The following is a 21,431-nucleotide window of genomic DNA, read 5'->3' as shown; positions in this document are numbered from 1 at the left end:
GAGCGGTCCCAGTTAGAGTTAGAACCCAGTAGACTGTGGAATGGCATCACTGTATTTGGGGAGCAGGAAGAGAGGGAAAAGGTGAAGATGAGCCACTGATGGAGGTTTGGAGGAGTTTTCTCTCTTTAGAGGCTTAGGCATGAGAAACAGGGAGCAGGATTAGGAACTGACATGGGGTCACAGAAAGTGTGCAGGTTGTACTTGGTTTGGGTGGAGATTTTTTTCCTTTTGGCCTATAGATTCTGTCATGTATCATATGCTTTTAATTTTTTGAATTCACATAAAATTTGTAATTTTAACCACTTTAACATACACAATTTCCAGTGGCTTTTAATCTATTCACAATGTTGCAAAGCTTATAAAACTCTCCTACATTTTAATTCCCTTTAGTTGCCCAAACCTTCAATAATGTCTCCATTATTTGCACTGGGTGAGGATGAAACCAAGCCAGAAAAGAGAAGTGTACCCTGCAGCCCTGCACTGATGACAGCCTTTCCAGGGGAGGAGAAATACAGCCTGGGAGCTCCAGGACAGGCCCCATCTAGGAGCAACAGGAAGGACTGCTGACCTCAGAGGACCCAGGGCAGAGGGGAGCCAACCCCTCCCCTAACACCTGCTGGCTGCTGGCTGGGAGTGGGGGTGGGGTGTGTGACACCAGTGGACCCCAGGTAGACCAAAAGGAATGTTTTGACCTGTAGCAGAGTATCAAATTATACACAGGGAAATTAAGCCCTAGCATGTCCATTATATGCACAGCTGATTTTTGTTATCCATGACAACCATGTTCCATAAAGTCACCAAAACACTGTCTACTGTATACTAACCTTCCCTGGGGCAAAAACAAGACTAGGTTACTATGATCCTCTGTTCATAACACTTTTGTCAACAGATAATACATAACCTGGTTTTACATATTTCTATTTAAAAGATACCTTACATAATATATATATTGTTGCTTCACTAACATCGAGCTCAGGGTCAAGAGCACTACGACTCATGCCAGAATGAAACTTACCTCAACAACACACATATTTTCTCTGTAAAGGCACATCACAGCCTTCCTGCCCCTAGGAACACTAGACAGCACACTCCCAACAATACGCTGGAGGGTCATTTAAACCAGAGAAATCACCAATGAAAGCACAAAAAATTAAAATAACATGGCACTAGATAGTGAAGCCACCCCTTAATTACAGCATGAGAACCAAAACAAGGCAAAGCTGTCCTTGTTCAGCCTCAGCTGGGGACGTGTACCTCAGGTGACTCGAATTTTTCTCATTACTCAGCATATCTGCAAATGACAGGGAAAGCGCCTTGACTGTTAATATTGAGTTACAAATCAATTTTAGCAAGAAGAATTTGCAAATATGGAATCTGCAAATAAGGAAGATAGTAATCCACCTGACATCATACACAAAATGCTTCTGTATCTATCCATGGAATTGATAAAGTCACTTAGTCATAGATAATTAGTCTGTTGACCATGTGATTACCGTGTGTGTGTGTGTGTGTGTGTGTGTGTGTGTGTGTGTGTGTGTGTGTGTGAATTACTAGGGATTTAACCTAGGGGCACCCTACCTCTGAACTACATTCCCAACCCTGTTTATTTTTATTTTGAGAAAGGATCTAAAAGGCTAAGGCAGGCCTTGAACTTGCTATCTACCTGCCTCAGGTTTCCCAGTTGCTGGGATTACAGGCATGCACCACAGCACTGGGCAAATAAACGTTTAATGCTTACCATAAATGTGTTTTAATATCCAGTGTTTTATCATGTAAAAAATATTGCCTTACAATCAGTCAAGTCCTGGTGTAGCAGAATCAGAGAAACTACACTTGAGTTCTTAAATTCCACATTTGCAAAGGAAGAGCTGGTGCTTCCAGCTGTATCCATCTACAAGATTGCTTTGAGGATTGAATGTGATAATGTATGTGAAAGCACCTTGTAAATATTTTTCCACTGGGTTTCATACTTTTTTTAATGAGATAAGTGATAAATAACAAGCTTACTTACCTGTACCCAAATATAGCTATCCACTGCTTTTAGAACCTTCACATTGTTAACAGGGTGGATTTCAACCAGCAAAGTTAAGCACTTTGATCCTACAGAGAAAAGAAGGCTTTTAGAAGTAAACATTAGAAAATCACATTATCTTTTCCAAAACAAGTAGGAAGAGGAATTCCTGAATCCTATTACACCACACAGTAATTCTCCCACCATCAAAGTCCCTTGAGGTGAAATAAACTGTAATTCTATCTCCAATTCCACACTTCAGGGATAATGTGTAACTCCAGGACCACAAAAGAGCAATCAGTGTGGCAAAGGACTGTTTTATTATGAGAATCATAGGATGCTCAAAAAATGTAAATGTCAAAAGGGAAGTCTTTGACCATCCCTGTAAACAGCAGCAGACACCAGTGGTTTCTGAGATAGAAGATGAAGTTACTTTGAACCCTCACCAGCAACGGATGCCAGTGCCTAACAAACAGGATTCTAACAGTATCATTCCCTCCCCAAATGATTGTGAGTCTAAGATTTGCATATAGGTACATCTGGATTTTGAAAATGTAACTGTGTTTCCTATTACATTAGCTATTCCTTAAAGAAAAGGAATTTTCTTAAAGTTTACTTTTACCCTTTGTAACCCAAAGTAGGTTTCAGGGGTGGTGTAGCTTAGTGCCCAGCAGTTGTGAGGCCCTGGGTTTGATTCCCAGCATGTAGGGGCTGGGGAGGAAGGGGGCTTCAAAACAGAGAAAACATCACAGAACAATGTGCACAGAGAAAGGAACAAGTTCCCTCAGCCTCAGTCATTTTTTAAAAATTTTTGTTTTAATTAATTATACATGACAGTAGAATACACTTTGATACATCATATATAATGGAGTATAATTTCTCATTCTTCTGGTTATACATGATATAGAATCCCACCAGTTGTACATAAAGTAATAATGTCTGATCATTCCACCTTCTTCCTACCCCCATACCCCTCCCCTCTTTTCACTCCCCTCCACCTATTGTTAAGTAACTCTATTCTTCCTTAGCCAAGACCCTCATTGTGAATTAGCATCGCATATCGGAGAAAACATAAGGCTTTTGGTTTTTTTCGGGATTGTCCTCAGCTATTTTTAACATAGCTTCACAGGTCCCCTAGGCTTCTAAGTCCAAATAAGCACAACCCAGTGCCACTCCAATTCTGTAGCACAATGGTGAATATTGTGTATGAAAGCATAAAGTTATTTCTGATGCACAAACATATTCATAGCTGACAGCACCTATCAGTAGGACAGCCTGGGTTTCCCTCAGTGATAATGGCCCTCTTAGGGCCTCAGTGTCACATCTGAGAAATGTCATAAAACACAGCAATTAGGAGGAAGTCCAAGAGCACAGGCGGGAAGGGGTTTACCACAGATATCCAAATTTAGGTCAAAGGTCCCCCTCCCCCATAACTAACCCTCAGAAAACAAAGTGTTGCCTTGTATTTGAGTTCTTAAGTCTCTAATAAAGATCAGGTGTTCTCTCAAAGACTTTATTTCGAATAATAATGTACAATCTGGGAATGGTACAGTAGCCTGGAAATCAATACCAATTTTCAATATTTAAGTAACATGACAGCGCTGATTAAAAAAAGGTAAAGAATGTAAAATAACTTCTGGGATCTGACCTAACAATTATGAGGATGAATCATTCTATTAACATGTCTCAAAGGTCACTTGAAAAACCAAGAGAACAAGTGAGTTATGTGGAATCACAAATCTATAACTGTAGACTAAAAACCAAATGTAGGGCAAAAGAGTACTTGTAGCTCAGGATAAAAATCCTAGTGACAGGTGTGTACACCAGTTCAACAGGGTCATATTCCCCATAATTGGGACAGAGGCAAAAGTGAGGTGCCTTGGGAATGTGCTTGATGATTCAAAACATGGTCCCACTGATGTCAAAGATATTCACAAAAAGAAAAGCAGAATAGAAATGTCCTGTGAAAGGGGAGAGTGGGGTGAGGGCAAATCTCCCTATCAATATTTTAAATGTGTGTAACTAAATTATTAAATAGGATAAGCTGACATGTCACTATCTTATCTCTTGCCCTAAAAGTTCATATATTCCAAGTGGGGAAAAAAATTGGTGTGGAAGACTGAAGAAACTTTTTCACTGGAAAAATAATCAACTCATATTTGTCCCTTTTAGAATTTATGCTCAAATAAAATAATCAGCTAAATTTTATTATCTTCAAAATAGGAGAATCTTCAAGAACAGAAGTATTTTTCTCTACTAATTTTCTCCTTCCTTAGTGCAGTCCAGACATTTAATTAATGTAACTGGCATAATTTTAAGAGCAAACCTTTGCACACAGGAATCTCCCTCAGGAGCAGTGAAGCACTGCTTCACAGGGAAGCAGGAAGCATTCTGGATTAGAATTCTGGAGACATCGTTTCTAATCTTGGCTCCGCCACTAATGTAACATACTTTTCAACATATCGCCAAGTTTTTCTACACCATAATACCTTGTTATTAAAATAAAAGACTACAGAAACAGACTATTTCTATAACCACTTTAAGTCATAAAAAGCCTACCATTCCATGAAGTGCTAAACTTGTGTTAAGAATGTAGAGAAATCAAGATATCAGTGGAGCCTGGGAGGGCATCACAGAAGGGAAACATGTACCAGGCAGGATATGGATGTTCAGGGACACAGCAAGATGAAAGCCCAGGAACAGGCATAACATGAGAGGGAGGAAGGTGGCAGAAGAACCTGGTCTGATGCAGGAGAGGGTGCCTCTTGAGAGATGGTGACCAGGTTGGGAGAGTCGGTAGAGATCCAGTTAGTGCAGGTCCTGAACTGAACCACACTCTGAGGCATCTGGATCTCTTCACTGCCCCTCATGGGGCAAGGGTCTCCAGGAGTCGGTGGGACCCCAACACGTGGTCACCCCAGTTGCTGCCCTCTGGCAGCACTGTGGCAAATGCTACTCCACAGAGGACAGTGTGGAGGACAGCTTGAGCCTGGCTTCCTAGGAAAAGCCATCTTCTAAATAAAATATTATCTCTGTATGGTCACAGCCAAGGAGAGAAGCACTATTGATAAAAAATGCCTTGTAAAGTATGTGGATGGAGGAACTCTAAAAAAGTTACAATTTGTCTCTTTTGCAATGGAAAATATAATCTCGTTGTAAGTAACTGTTAAGCAACACCTGTAGCAAACCATAAATATATATATTTTTTTTATTGTAAATAAATGGGACACACGTTGTTTCTCTGTTTGTACGTGGTGTAAAGGCATACCATTTGTGTAATCATAAATTTACATAGAGCAATGTTGTTTGATTCATTCTGTTATTTTTTCCCTTCCCCCCACCCCTTCCACCCCCCTCTTCCCTCTATACAGTCCTTCCTTCCTCTATACTTGCCCCCCTCCCTAACCCTAACTCTAACCCTAATACTAACCCTTCCCTCCCCCCCATTATGTGTTATCATCCACTTATTAGCGATATCATTCGTCCTTTGGCTTTTTGAGATTGGCTTATCTCACTTAGCATGATATTCTACAATTTCATCCATTTGCATCCAAATGCCATAATTTTATCATTCTTTATGACTGAGTAATATTCCATTGTATATATATACCAGTTTCTTTATCCACTCATCAATTGAAGGGCATCTAGGTTGGTTCCACAGTCTGGCTTTAATCAAATGACTTACAAGGTCATTTATGGAAAGATTAATTCTTTTGAAAATATCCATCCAAAGGACAAAACATCATAACAGCCTCTATAATGCTTTGTGGTTACATCATTTCTAAAATTTAACCAAAATGAAACCTTCCCATGATGAACACTGATTACTTCTATCTCCAGCCCCAGACTCTCAGCTGAACTTCAGACTCATTCAAATTCCTACCTCACTTCTCCACCATATTTATGAGGCATTTCAAACTGAGTATGCTTGGGGGGGCACCTCAGAATTACACATTCTTGGGATGGAAATGGGGAACACTTAGCCCCAGTTAGTTCCTTGATCCCCACTGATCATGAGTTGCCCTACTGTGTATTGTTTCCAACCATATTTCCTGGCTGACAAGTATAGATAATAACAAAATTTTCCCAAAGGCCCCAGGCAGAAAGTAAGAGGTAGGCAGAGCAGTTGAGGCGAGGCACTGTCAAGTTCTCACCCCCGTGGTCAGCATGAAAGGTAAGCTAAGTGAAGCTGTGAGATACCCAATACAATAACTAACAATATTCATTCTAATATTTTTAAAGATATAGGTAGATAATCTAATTATAGGTGCAAGCTTAAAAGACTGAGCAAGCATATCTGTATAGAATTTGCTGTTTTATCAAATAAAATTTTAAATTTGATCTGAAAGTATGTTTTATAGCATATATAGTCACTAATAATTATTGTTCTGCATGACAATCATGCATAGATAAACACAAAGTAGAAAATACTGTTATAGCTTGGCTTACCAGAGTAAAAAAACATGTCAAAGGCTAAAAGGAATGAGAAGACCTGGGAGACACAGGGAGCAAATCCAAGGTTGTATATAGATTCCCAGGCTCACCACCTCAAGAACCCCAAGCAGAGAGGCCATTCCTTTCTCAGCCAAAGGGGATGCCAGATCCCGGTTTTAGGGGTCAGGACACCAATGTTCTAGATCACATTCTGCTTAAGTTAGTCCAGTTTCTTCTCCTCTGAAGTGAGCTTTGCATCCAATTCTAAGGGGAGCAGAGAGTGCTAGGGAACTACCTAAAGGAGGCATGGCACAGAAGCGAGTTCTCAGTATATCATGGCAAGGGAGAGGAAAGGGTGATGAAAACAATGAGATTTCAGGGAAAGCTCCTGCCCACCAACACCTGCCATAAGGTTCTTTTTTTTTTTTTTTTTTTTTTCCCCTGGTACTGGGAATTGAACTCAGGGGCACCGAACCACTGATCCACATTCCCAGCCCTATTTGTATTTTATTTACAGACAAACTCTCACTGAGTTGCTTAGCACCTCACTTTTTGCTGAAGCTGGCTTTGAACCAGCAATTATCCTGCCGAGTCACTGGGATTACAGGCGTGTGCTACTGCACCCAGCTCTGCCATAAACTCTTCTGCTGAGCACTCCAAGAAGGGCCCATCCAGACTCAACTCTGGTGCTCTTGCCTCTCAAAGCAGCCTCTGGGCGGGGAGCGTATGTCATGAGAAGCCCAGGATTCTTCACAGGCCTCATATGGAAAACAGATATAAAGGGTTTTTCGATCAGATTCAAACACAGGAGAATGCATCCAAGTGGAACTAAGCTAACAAAAAAAGAAATTTAAATGCCAAATATATAGACCAGATGGAAAGCACCTGGGATCACAACAATAAGGGATTGAAATGAGATCCACTAGACCAGAGATTGAAAGGTGGTAGTCCACACACTTGGTCCAACCCACAGGTGGTGGTAACTGCCTGGGCAGGATTTCAAAAACACTTGAGCCAACTTTTACATATTGTATTTTTTAAATGTAAAAATCTAGGCTTCTCTTAAATTGAAAAGATGACCCGACTGGATTTACAGTCCCACATGACAACAAAATGCTAGAGTAGTGACTTCCCCTGTAAAGTCTCCCATGGGGGATTTACACCACACAACTAGTCTCTATAGCTCTTAAACTCTTTTCTGCCTCCCATAAAAGAGAGAAAATGTTTCCTGGTTTCTGTGGGGTTCTCAATACTGTTACTCAATACTGTTGAGTTATAGACAGACAAATGGCACAAAATGTTAAATTTAAAAGATGAGGGTCACATGGCTAATAAAGTACTCAGTGGGCCTTGATAAATGAGAATTGATTTTTTTTATTTTGTATTGGTAGGCTATTCACAATGTGCTAGGTAAGAGTCAATACTCAATCAGAAATTTTTAAAATGATATTTGTGACTTTCCCAACCGTTTTCAACAGCTGCTGACCATAGGGTTCTACTGTTGTTGCAGCATCTAGCCTTCAGGTGCTAATTATCATCTTAATACTTTTGCTATTTACTGTTTAATTATTTTCTGTACTTTCATGTTTACTTGAAAAATTAAAAAAGTCTTAAAGTCTTGTTCATGCTTAAATGATCACTGCCTTTTCATTCTAAGACAAAGTTTTTCTAAAGATGCTTAGTATTTAACTGCGTCCAATAAATCATCTACCAATATATCCAGAGAAGCATAATTACATTACCTGGTTGAAGCTCATTCCTTCTACCTTCTTCAGTAGATTGAACTAAACTTGCAGCTGATGGAGAAAGAAAACCCCATTAGCAATTGATCTGTGTAGTATCTTGTTAAAGTTTACCATTTTTTATCTGAAGTAAATCAGAGTTTAAAGGATCTGTCAGTGGAACATTAAAGTAGAATGCAAAGGATTCTTTTTTTGTAGGTATGCCCTTCAGATTCTTAATTTCAAAAATAATTTCCGAAGAACATTTCTTTCCCAGAAGTAATTGTAATGGAATAATCAAATATTCTAAAATCCAATACTTTAAAACTTTTAGAAGAAGTAGTTTAGTTCTTGATATGTAGCAATAAGAGAGATTGACTTACCAAGTAAAGTTCTTTCACTGTTGACGGAGCAACTGACAACTTGCAAGTCTTTCTCAAAGGTATACAAATGCTATTAAAACAAAAGTTTTCTCTTTTTAATTTTAAGTTTTATATCAAATAACAGTAGTATGACAGATCCCTACTGAGCTTTATGTCAAGTATTATGGTTAAATATTTCACTAAAGAACACTCAATGAATTAGTTTATCTATACTGAGACATTTTGCCTTATTTTTAAAGAAAAGTTTGCTATTTTAGGCCATATTTGGCACTGAAACTTAGCCATGAGATAACCAAACACAGACATTAGAGCCAAACTAGACTCATGTTCAAATTGTAACTGTCACTTGCAAGCTGTGTCACTTTGGACAAATTATTCAATGTATCCCCCCATCAATAACATAGGAATCACAATACCTATCTCATATGATTGTTAGGAGGCTCGTGAGAAATAACAAATGAAGTCTTTAGTACAATGTGTACCACACATAATAAGTACTCAAATGTTAATATTATAATTATTAAGTAAAGTTTTTATCAAATACACAACTGACCATGATGTCATTAGTTATTCTCAGGGACTGTCACAGCACAATTCATATTTAGAGAATTAGCAAAGAAACTGTCTATAATCTTTTTCTTATTGCTGTTTGAATTGTTCAAAATATCAAAAGATTCCATTAAAGGAAATGAAAACAGTCATGCAGAAGGAGGATGATATGTGCAGATTGAGGAACTGGAGACACCTGCAGTACATTAGCAAACTCTTTTAAAGTTCACCGAGAAGATAAGGGAACAAAGAAGTCTTAGACCTCAGGAGAGACCAGGCTGAGAAAAGCAGTGAACAGCAGAAGTATTTAGAAGGCAATTAGCACTTGTAGACTGAAAAAGCACCGGCACACTGGAGTGCACAGCCAAAAATTGTGAAAAATGCTGGAGAATTCAGGAAACCCAAAAGATGAACTGAGTTAATAAGAAAACAGTGAATTCCTGGGATAAATTCTGGATTTCTTTGATTCTTGCTCCAAGGGATTCTAATGTATAAGAAAGAAAGATCATGTAGATAGTTTTTAACGTTTTAGCCTTTTAACTACAAAACACATGAACATAGTCTCAGTGTTTAAAAGATGCAAACACGACCAAGTCAGCTAAATTCTTGCATTTTACTAGTCAATCCCAACTCCCATCCCAAAGGAAGCATGTTTATAATTTGCCTTCCCAGTTTTTTTAAAATATAGTTTTAGTTGTTGATAGACCTGTATTTATTTATATGCGGTGCTGAGAATCAAACCCAGTGCTTCACATTTGCCAGGTGAGTGCTCTACCACTGAGCCACAACCCCAGCCTAAACCTTCCCAATTTTTAAAAAGTATTTTCAACATATTATGCCCTTACATTTCATAGCTTTAAGTTTTTAAAAATGTAAATGGAATGCATTATCCTTACAATGTGCTTTTTTTTGTGTGTGTAACAATGTTTTGGAGAGCCTTCTGTGCCAGTATACATTTATAGACTTCTTAACATTTTAATGGTCATATTGAGGTCCCAAGAACTTACTGATATCCACTTGGTTTACCTCCCACTTTCAGGTATTATAATGATCCAATGTACTTCCTCTCATACATCTTTGTAAGCCCATACAGGTATTTCTGTAGAATCATACCTCAATGTAGAATTTGTAGGTCAAAAGGTATGCAAATATTGAATTCTTCCATTATGAGCATCAAAAACTCTTCCCTAACCTAGCTTATGCAAAAAGACAACTACATAGTGGGGCATGGAATTGAATAAAGTAGGATATATGGCTTCAGCATTGGCTTGATCCAGAACTGGAAATAACCATTCTTTTGGCTGTCTGGGTTCAATACAGTTTTAACCTTCATGCAATGAAGTTCCAAGTTCTATTCCTCACAGCCACAGTAGTCCCAACCTCATTTACCCATCACCAAACTAAAAGGGTAGGCCTGCATAAAACAGAGAGGAGGTAGGGGGTGCAGAAGGAAGGAAGCAAAAATTTGGGAACCTGCCTAAGTATACATAACATATTGTTTTCCATTTGGCCATGGCAAAGAGAGATCATTCAAGAGAGATCCAGACCAAGGTGGAGTAGACACATTTTTCCCTATTTTTCCTATTGTAGGAAAAATACATTTTATCCAGAAGAAACCAAGGAAGACCAAAAAGTAGAGAAAAGAAAGCAAGAACTGGAGTTGTAGTTCAGTAGTAGATCATTTTCCTAGCATGCATGAGGCCCTGGATCCAATCTCCAGCCCCACAAAAGGAGGAGATGGAGGAAGAAAGTAGCCACAGATCCTCTAGAGACCTCAGGTCCCAAAGAATAAGAGCAGTCAGTTTTTGTGTCTTATATCCTAGACTGGAAGCTAAAGGAGAGAACACAACAGAAATGCTGACAAGAGCAGGCAGAAACACACACCCATTATCTCCAGCCAAGAAACAGGAAAGGGAAAACCTTGCCAGGCAGAAAATCTTTAGACTATACCCATCCTACTCTAACCAAACACCATGGGAGAAAAGGCAGTCCCACTCCTACTTCTACCAGCAAAGGCTGAGTGAGGAGACTAAACTTCCACCTTTACCCAGCTATAACAAGGCACCACTCCCTTTCCTGCCATATTTCTATCAGAAAAGATCAAATAGGAAATAAATACTTTTATCTCCACTTGATAGAAATGAGCCTCCTCCCACCAAGAGTGTCATGAAGTTATGTGGGCATTCTGGACTCCACCCAGACCTAACAGTGAGGAAGCACCCCTTCCCCTTCTTCACTGAGTAGTGTCAGAAGTGACTGAATGGCAAGTCAAAACTTTTACTACCACCCAGTGACAATGAGACCTCCGCCTACCTAAGTGTCACTCCCTGATCCCCGGCTAAGATATCAGTAGAAGCCTAGAGAGCAGCCTGAAATCCTGCCTCTGTCTAGCAACGCCTCTCAATTGGGTATCAAAAGAGGCCAAGTGAGGAATCTGGACCTTCACCCCTACCTAGCAGCAGTGAGGTTGTGCCTTCATTCTCCAGCAAGAACCCCTTCAGAGGAAATACAGAAAATTTCAATAAGATATGGATTCTTATACATAATGCTCAAAATGGCTGAGACACATGGAAAACCATGCATCATGCCAAGAATAAGGAAATTTTCAACTTGAATGAGAAGTCAACAATAGGCACAAGCACCAAGATGACAGAGGTATTGGAATTCTCTGACAAAGATTTTAAAGCAGCCATCATTATAATGCTTTAATACCTCAGTAGATAAATACAACATACTAGCAGAGGGAACAGGAGGATCAATGAATGTAAAGATAAAACAATACAAATTAACTAATCTGCACAACAGACAGAAAATAAACTATGGGAAAAGAGAACAGAACCTCAGATCTGTGAGACTAAAACAAAAGATCTAACAATCATACAATTCAAGTCCATAAAAGAGGAAAAAAAGGTGGGACTTTAAAAAGTATTTGAAGAAATCCTGGCAGGTCATACTACAATGACACAGCCACATCAATGTTTATAGCAGCTCAATTCAAAATAGTTAAGCTATGGAGTCAACCAAAGTGTCCTTCAACAGATGAATGGATAAAGAAAAAAATATATATATATATATACAATGGAATATTATTCAGCCATAAAAAGAATAACTTTATGATTTTGCTGGTAAAATGGATGAACCTGGAGACTATCATGCTAAGTGAAATAAGCCAGTCCCAAAAAAACAAAGGGCAAATGTTCTAATATGCTGATGCTAACACACAATAAGCAGGGGGAGGGAAGAATAAATATTCATTGGATTAGACAAAGGGGAATGAAGGAAAGGGAGGAATGATGGAAAAAGGAAAGAAGTAAAGTGAATCAGACATAATTTTCCTATGTTCTTCATATGTGAATACACCACCAGTGAAACTCCAGATCGTGTACAAACACAAGAATGGGATCCTAATTAGAGTAAGTTATACTCCATGTTTGTATAACATGTCAAAATACATTTTACTGTCATATATATCTAAAAAGAACAGATTTAAAAATTAAAAGAAAAAAGAAATAATGGCTGGTCACTGAAAATGTTCCCAATCAGGCAAAAGACAGCAGATTCAAGTAGCAAACCCCAAGAGGAAAAATCTAAACAAATCCAGAAACATTCAAATCAATCTTCAGAAAATGAAGGACAAAGAAAAATATTTTTAAGCAATCAGAAAATAAAAATGACAACTTAAGCCTAACAGAAAAACAATTTGAAAGATAACAGATTTCTCAAAAGAAACTATGGAAGGCAGAAGGAAGTGATATATTTTTCAAGAGATGAAGAAAAAGAATTGTCATGCGGCATTCTATTACTGGAAAAATTATCCTTTAGGAATCAAAGACAGACATTCTCAAATGAAGGAAAATGTAAGAATTTGTCATTGGCTACCTACCCTAAGATAATAGCTCAACATGTTCTTGAAAAAGAAAGGAAATTATTTCTGAAAGGAATCTTAGAAAATTGGAAAAGAAGAATGAATGAGAAGCACAAAAATATGGGTGAAACATAATTGACTTTCCTTCCCTTGTGTTTTCTAAATTATAGTTGGAAATAAAGGCAAAAAGTGTATCATCTGATATAGATCTTTAAAAATGTATAAAAGTAGTGAATACAACTTTAAATGCACTCAGTTTAAGGACACTGAATGAGCTTAATAGGAGACAAGTGTAAAATGTCACATTTCACTCAAACTGGTAAAATGTCAACAGACACAGATCTTCGGGGTGATTGAACAGTTCTGTATCTTGATTGCAGCAGCAATTTCAGGAATCTACACATAGATTTACATATAAAATGACATAAAACTATACATGTACACTCTACCAATGTCAATTTCCTATTATATTATTAATTTATTTTTTATCAATATTTAGTATTATGCCTAACTGCACGAGACTTAATAACTGGGAAAAACTGGGCAAACTGTACTAATTTGGGGGAAAGAAAGAAAAGAAGGAAGGAAGAAAAGAAGGAAGGAAGGAAGGAAGGAAGGAAGGAGGGAGGGAGGGAAGGAAGGAAGGAAGGAAGGAAGGAAGGAAGGAAGGAAGGAAGGAGAGAAAGAAAGAAAGCAAACTTGCTTCAAGACTCAGGCACTAAGCTCTCTCACCAAGAAAAAGCACCATCTTTCTCTTGGAAGCACATTTCCAAGGCAAAACATAGTACTTAAAAATTTAAATCCCAATTAGACTTGGCATACAAATTCATTCCTTCAATAAAACCAAAGAGCCAATAAAAAATAAGTGGGTTGTAAGACTTTTGAGTATGTAGAAGGGATGGGAAAAGAGAGCTTAGCAACTGTTATTGTTTCAATGTGTCTCCCAAAATTCATGTGTTTGAAACTTAACCCCACTGCAACTGTGTTGGGAGGTGAGACCTAACAAAAGATCATTAGGTAATGAGGGATTTGCCCTCTTCAATGGACTAGTTTTGGGTTACCTATCACTGAATGGGTTTATGATAAAAGCAAGCTCAGTCCCCTCTACCCTCTCACTATCATACTTCTACCTTCTGTCATTAGATGATGTAGCAAGAAGACCCTTACAAGATATGGACTACTCATTCTTGGACTTCCCAGCATCCAGAAATATAAGAACCAAACCTCTGTTCTTTATAAGTTACCAAATCTCAAACATTCTGTTAGAGCAGCAGAAAGTGGACCAAGTCAGTAACTATGGTTTAGGAGCAAGACTTGCCTATTTATAAAAGCTAGTTAAATTTCTCATTAATTTATCCTTTAACTGATTTATTTTCTAGAATCATCTCCATATTTTGAAATCCAAGGAAGTGTGGTCACTGGAAAACATTTGAAAAGCAACCACGGTGGAAGGAACCTATCACTGTCAATTCAGTAAAAACCCTTCACTGAATTACTATGGCTTATAAGGCAGTAAGCTGAATGAAGCAGGGATGAAACACATTGGTATGCAAAATGCTACTCACTGTCAAGCACTCACAGCCTTAGCAGAGAGAGAAATACATCCACAAAAGATAATAATACCCACCACCATGGAAGGCTACGATGTCTTCTCTCAAGTCATCTTAGAATTCATAGCACATAGAAATTAAGCTAAGAATTGCACTAACACATGAGATTTTATTATCTGCATCTATCCCAAGACTGTGTATTGTAACAAGATTTGTCTTGGTCACTGCTGGGTCTCCAGAAGCTCTGAGAGGAAACACTGAATGCGTATTTGTTGGATCAGTGAATAAATGAATGTGTGTGGATGAAAGGGGTGGAGGAAGGAAAAAGACCAGAGAATTAACAAAGCAAAATATTGGAAGCCTAAAGAGTAAGGTGACTGGGAGAAATTTGGAATTGATACAGAACATTTAAGTTCGAGGAAGTCTAACACTAAAACTTAAATTGCTTTCATATAGGCCCAAAACGACTCCTGCTTCATACACACACACACACACACACACACACACACACACACACACACACACACACCAATTAGACAAAGCTTATCAACATCAACCAAGGCTTATGTGAGTACTTTGGAGAAAATTAAGGGAAGGGAGTCAAATTCCACACACTGGGTTGTTGAAAAGGAGCTAAAACAAGACAAGGGATGATTGAGCACAAGCAGAACACAGAGCCAGAGGTCATTATGAAATGACCTGGTACATACAAGTCCTGGGAGAGCACTGGATTTCCTATTTCATTTTGGGATATAGGAAAGTTGGTTTGGGCCAATTTTACTTAAATCTCAAAGAACTAAGACTTCAGATAACATTTGTTTCAAGAGGAGTCCTTACAACTTTTTCTCTTTTTAAGATAATGGGACTAAAGCCAGCCACGGTGGCACACATCTGTAATCCTAATGACTCAGAAATTGGAGGATCACAAGTTCAAGGAAAGCCTCAGCAATTTAGCCAGACTTTTTCTCAAAATAAAAATTAAAAAGGTTGGAGATATAGTTCAGTGATCAAAAGACCCTGGACTCAATCCATAGTATAAAAACAAACAACCAAAAAGATAATGGGCCCTAGTTAAAAAAAAAAAAAAAAAAAAAAATCAGAGAAGGTAGACAAAGAGAAATTTTAGAAAATAAAGTGAAAATTTGTATCTAGAAAACAAAGGAGACAGAAGAAAACTCTAAAAGGCGTAAACAATGAGTAATCTATGATTTATGGTGATGTTTACCTGATTTTGTCTGGTTTGGCAATCATATAATCCAAAGACAATATTTCTCTCATCATCCTAGAAAAAGAAAAAGAGACAGATGTTTGTTAAAGCTCATAATTTAGGAAGTTAGGCTATCACTAGTTTTAAAACAAACCTGCAATAATTCAATCTTAGCAGTAAGAACTCTAAAGTAGGGGTTGTTTTTTTCAAGATGGCAGAAAAGATGTCACTTTTCTGGCTGCTCCATGACATAAAACCAAGAAAGCAGACAGGCACTTCTCAGCAAAGTGGGTGAACAAAAAAAGTGGGGTGGAGGGGACTTTACTGAAATTTAAAACTGGACATTCAAAGCAGATCTGGGACTCAGGACACTGGATATAATAAAATAAGGAAGAAATTCCCAGTGGTACTGCTGCTGCTGGGCCAAAAGCACCAGCCAGAGCAGTCCCTTCATGAGCATAGTGGAGGGACAAGAGAATTAAAGGAACCATATTTCTAGGAGGCCAGAGGCATGTTGAGTTTAGAGATCAAGGATATTGCCCAGCTAAACTGAAAGGCATGCTGCACCATATCCTTGTTCAGGAAAGAAGCTGCCATTTCTCTAGACAATGTGTGGAGTACAAAGGACAGAACCATTTTGCAGCCTCAGTAGGTGGGGGCCAGCAGCTGAGGGAAGCAATTCATGGCAAACCCAAATTTGACCCAAAATACAGGTCCAGTAAACACACCCTGCATGACACAGAGTGTGCTTAAGTGACCAGAAGAAAAATCAAACAGGGAGAGAGATTTACTCAGGGGACAACTGTTCATGGAAACCTACCCAGCTCTACTCCTCCCCTCCAATCCAGCTGCTTGCAAGACCAGCTGGGAGAGATGCATCTGGCTGGGAATTCAGAAGGTTGGGGGTGGGTAAGACCAAGTTTAGAGACTGAACCCAAAACCAGGAAGCATGGGGTCTGCAGGTGATGCAGGGGACTAAGAATTGGCTCCTCCACCACATAAGTGGAACCCAGAGGAGAGCCCTGGGGTACAGTCTTCCAGTGTGGACCAGCAATTATTGGGCACTGGAGGTGTGTAGATTTAAAATCTCCAGACCAAATGGCATTCAGCAAAGAGACTGGAACCCTCCTAAGCCTAAACCCTACCTCCAGGAACCCCACCTCTGGGATTACCTCTCTCACTCCAGCAACTCAGAAGATGGAGCATCATGCTCTAGACTTCCCCACCTAAAACTACTGAGAAGAGAAGCTGAGACTCTTTTGAACTCCAAAGGAGTTTAACTTTTCATTGACCCTTTTTTTTTTTTTTTCCTTTTCTCTGTTTAATTGTGACCTTAATGGTATGTGGACATGTATACCTACTAATATTAGGGTTTTTTTTTTTTTTTTCTAATTTCTAACATTGTTGAAGCTACTTATTTTTCATGGATCAGTTTTTTGAGGATTTGGATGTTTAATTAGTATATTGTAATTTTTGTATTCTTTCATTTTTATTTTTAATTTTTAAAAATGTTTATATATATTTTCTCTTGCGTATCTGTTTCCCTTGATTCTCTTTTTCTCTTTTCTTCAACTAATAGCCAATCTCTATTGGTCTCTCTTTCACTCTTCCTTTTTAACTTCTATCTTCTCTCCTCCTCCTCCATAATCATCACATCCTACATGTCTTCTCTTCCCTCCCTGTTCACCATTCAAAATTGTAAATCTTTTTGCAAACTTGCTGTTTTTATTGTAGGCAAAAACTGACCATATCATTTCTGTTTATTGTGATAATTAACATTGTAGATGTCATGGTAGGAACTATTTGGTTTAATATTGCATATTCTTTGTATTGGTTGTTGTTATTATTTGTCTCCCCCTAAATGGTGAGGTGCTGGAAACCTTCAGGGAAGTCCATAGGGTAGAAACTCTACTGCCTCAGATCCATACTGTTAGATGGGTAGACACACAAACAACACAAAAAGCAAGAAAAAAAATTGCTCCAAAGAAGCCAAGATACTCCAATATAACAGAACCCATGACATGACAGTGACAGAAGTGTCAGAGAAGGAATATAGAATGTACATAGTTAAACTGATCTGGAAGTAAAGGACTGTATGAGAAGTGAAATCAGAGAGAAAATACAGGAAGTGAAAATACAGGAGAGTGAAAATCTCTCTTTTTAGAGAGATTCTGAAAAAAATATAGAAATCTTCAAAATGAAAGAATCAATATGCCAAATTAAAAATTAAATTGGAAGCATCACCAATCAACTAGATCACTTGTAAGACAGTTTCAGGCAATGAAGACAACATATATAATTTTGAAAAGATGTTAAAAGACCATGAATGGAACTTCCAAGAAATATGGGATAATCTGAAAAGAGCAAATTTAAAATTTATTGGGACATATGAAGGCTCAGAGATACCAACAATCTTCTCAATGAAATCATGTCAGAAAGTTTCCCAGACCTTAATAATGAAAAGTAAAATCAAATAAAGGAGGCTTACAGGACCCTAAATGTACAAAATTACAACAGATCCACACCAAAGCACATTAATAAGAAAATGCCAAAAATACAGAACAAGGAAAGAATTTTAAAGGCTGCCAAAGAAAAATAATAGTAACATTTAGAGGAAGACCAATATGGATCTCAGTTGATCTCTCAACCCAGACACTCAAAGCTAGCTCTTGGAATAATATATACCAAGCTCTGAAAGAAAATGAATGCCAGCCAAAAATACATCCAGCAAAATTAAGTTTCAGAAGTGACAATGAAATGAAAACCTTCCATGATAAACAAAAGTTAAAAGAATTCACAGCTAGAAAGTCTGCACTACAAAACATACTCAATAAGATATTTCATGAAGAATAAAGGAAAAATAAAAGTGAAAACCAGCAAAAGAAGGAACTACACTAAAAGAAGAGTGAATTAATGGAGAAACTAATTCAAATTAAAACCAGAAATAAATCAAAATGACAGGGAATAAAAATCATATCTCAATAATAACACTAGCCTAAACTCATCAACAAGACAGACTGGCAGATTGGATTAAAAAACAAGAGCCAACAATATGCTGTCTCTGAGGGAAAGACATCCACAGACTGAAGGGTAAAGGATGGGAAAACTCATGTCACTTACATAGAATTCATAAACAAGCAGGGGTTTCTATCTACATATCAGATAAAGTGGACTTCAAGGCAAAGTTAATCAGAAGGGACAAAGAAGGGCATTTCATACTGCTTAAGGGAATTATATATCAACAAGACATAACAATCATAAATATTTATGCCCCAAACAAAGGAGTATCTATGTACATCAAACAAACCCTTCTCAATTTCAACAATCAAAGAGACCACAACACAATAATACTGGATGACATTAACATGCCTCTCTCATCACCGGATATATCCTCCAAAAAGAAACTAAAAGAAGCTATAGAACTAAAAAATACAATTAATAATTTAGACTTAACAGACATATATAGAATATTTTATTCATCAATGACTGAATATGCTTTCTTCTCTGCAGCACTTGAATCCTTCTCTAAAACAGACCATATGTTATTCTACAAAACAACTCAGCAAATACAAAAAAAAAATAATAATTTTCATCCTATCAGATCATGATGGAATGAAATTATAAATCAACAATAAAATAAAAAATAGAAGCTACTCTAATACCTGGAGACTAAATAATGCACTATTGAATGACAAGTGGATAGAAGAAATCAGGGATGAACTAAGAAAATACTTGGAGATAAATGAGAATAGTGACACAACACATCAAAATCTCTGGGAGACTAAGAAGGTAGTGCTAAAAGGAAAGTTCATTGCATTGAGCTCATTCATTAAAAGAATAGGAAGTCAACAAATAAACAACCTAACATTACATCTCAAAACCCTAGAAAAAGAAGAACAAATCAACACCAAAAGCAGAAGACAGGAAATAAAATCAGAGTTGAAATCAATGAAATTGAAACAAATGAAACAATCCAAAAAATTGACAAAGCAAAAAACTGGTTCTCTGAAGAATAAATAAAATTGATAAACCCTTACCCAAGCTAATGAAGAAAAGGAGAGAGAAAAAATTCAAATTACTAAAATTCATGATGAAAAAGGAAATATCACAATGAACACTTCTGAAATACAGACAATAATCAGAAACTATTTTGAAAATTTATACTCTAATAAAAGAAAATCTTGAAGACATCAACATCTAGAGACATATGACCTACCTAAACTGAATCAGGAGGACATACAAATTTAAACAGATCAAGCAATGAAATTGGAGATACCATCAAAAGTCTACCAAAAAAGAAAAACCCAGGACCAGACAGATTCTCAGTCAAGTTCTACCAGACCTTCAAAGAAGAACTAACACCAATCCTAGCACCAACAGAAAAGGAGGGAACCCTTCCAAACTCATTCTATGAAACTAGTCATCACCCTGATACCAAAACCAGTCATAGACATATCAAGGAAAGAAAATTTCAGACCAATATCCCTGATGATCATAGATGCAAAAATTCTTAATAAAATACTGGCAAATTGCATATAAAAACATATTAAAAAGATAGTGCATCGTGATCAAGGGGTTTACCCCAGGGATCTACGGCTGGTTCAACATATAGAAATCAATAAACATAATATATCACATCAATAGAATTAAAGAGAGGAATCACATGATTATCTCAATAATGCAGAAAATGGATTTGACAAAATTCAGCATCCATTCATGTTCTAAACACTAGAAAAACAAGGGATAGTAGGAACATACCTCATCATTGTAAGGGCTATATATGTTAAACCCAATGCCAACATCATTCTAAATAAATAAAAATTGAAAGCATTGTTTTAGTCAGTTTTTTCACTGTTGTGACTAAAGAATCTGACCAGAACAACTGTAGAGGAGGAAAAGTTTATTTGGGGGCTGAGAGTTTCAGAGGTCTCAATTCACAGGCAGTAGGCTCATTCGTTGGGGCCCAAGGCTTGACAGAACATCATGGCAGAAGAGTGTGGCAGAGGGAAGCAGCTCACATGATGATCAGAAAGCAGAGGAGAGATTCCACTGGCCAGATACAAATATATACCCCAAAACCACACCCCCAATTCCCACCTCCTCCAGCCATACCCTCCCACTTCAGTCATTTAATCCCTGTTAAGGGATTAATTCATTGACTGGGTTAAGACTCTTACAACCCAATCATTTCTTCTCTGAACCTTCTTGCATTGTTTCACATATAAGCTTTTGGGGGACAACTCACATCCAAACCATAACATATTACCTCTAAAAACTGGAACAAGACAGGGATGCCTTCTTTTACCACTTCTATTCTACAGAGTCCTGGAAACTCTAGCCAGAGCAATTAGAAGAAAGAAATTAAAGGGATAAAAATAGGAAAAGAAGAACTCAAACTATCCCTATTTGCTGACAACATGATTCTATATTTAGAAGACCAAAAACTCCACCAGAAAAATTTCTAGAACTTGTAAATGAATTCAGCAAAGTAGGAGGATATAAAATTAACACCCATAAATCAATTGTGTTATTATACATCAGTGATGAATCAACTGAAAGAGAAATTAGGAAAACTATCCCATTCAAAATAGCCTCAAAGAAAATAAAATATTTGGAATCAATCTAACAAAAGAGGTGAAAGACTTCTACAATGAAAACTACAGAATACTAAATAAAGAGATTGAATACCTTATAAAATGGAAAGATCTCTT

General features: G+C 37.6%; 1 protein-coding gene across 1 annotated transcript in view; it reads right to left on the bottom strand.

Moving 5' to 3' along the window:
- GSAP (gamma-secretase activating protein) overlaps window positions 1-21,431 on the bottom strand; it is a 107,772-nt gene that overhangs the window by 73,406 nt on the left and 12,935 nt on the right. Inside the window, exons 3-6 of the mRNA XM_079150253.1 lie at window positions 15,739-15,795; window positions 8,550-8,619; window positions 8,188-8,241; window positions 2,012-2,100 (exon numbers count right to left, since the gene is read on the bottom strand). Coding sequence (XP_079006379.1) covers window positions 2,012-2,100; window positions 8,188-8,241; window positions 8,550-8,619; window positions 15,739-15,795 — 270 coding nt within the window. The remainder of the gene's footprint in view (window positions 1-2,011; window positions 2,101-8,187; window positions 8,242-8,549; window positions 8,620-15,738; window positions 15,796-21,431) is intronic.

The sequence above is a fragment of the Sciurus vulgaris genome (assembly GCF_902686455.1).
Source record: "Sciurus vulgaris genome assembly, chromosome: 8".
In the NCBI taxonomy this organism is placed as follows: domain Eukaryota; kingdom Metazoa; phylum Chordata; class Mammalia; order Rodentia; family Sciuridae; genus Sciurus; species Sciurus vulgaris.
This window is presented reverse-complemented; position numbering and strand designations above follow the sequence as displayed.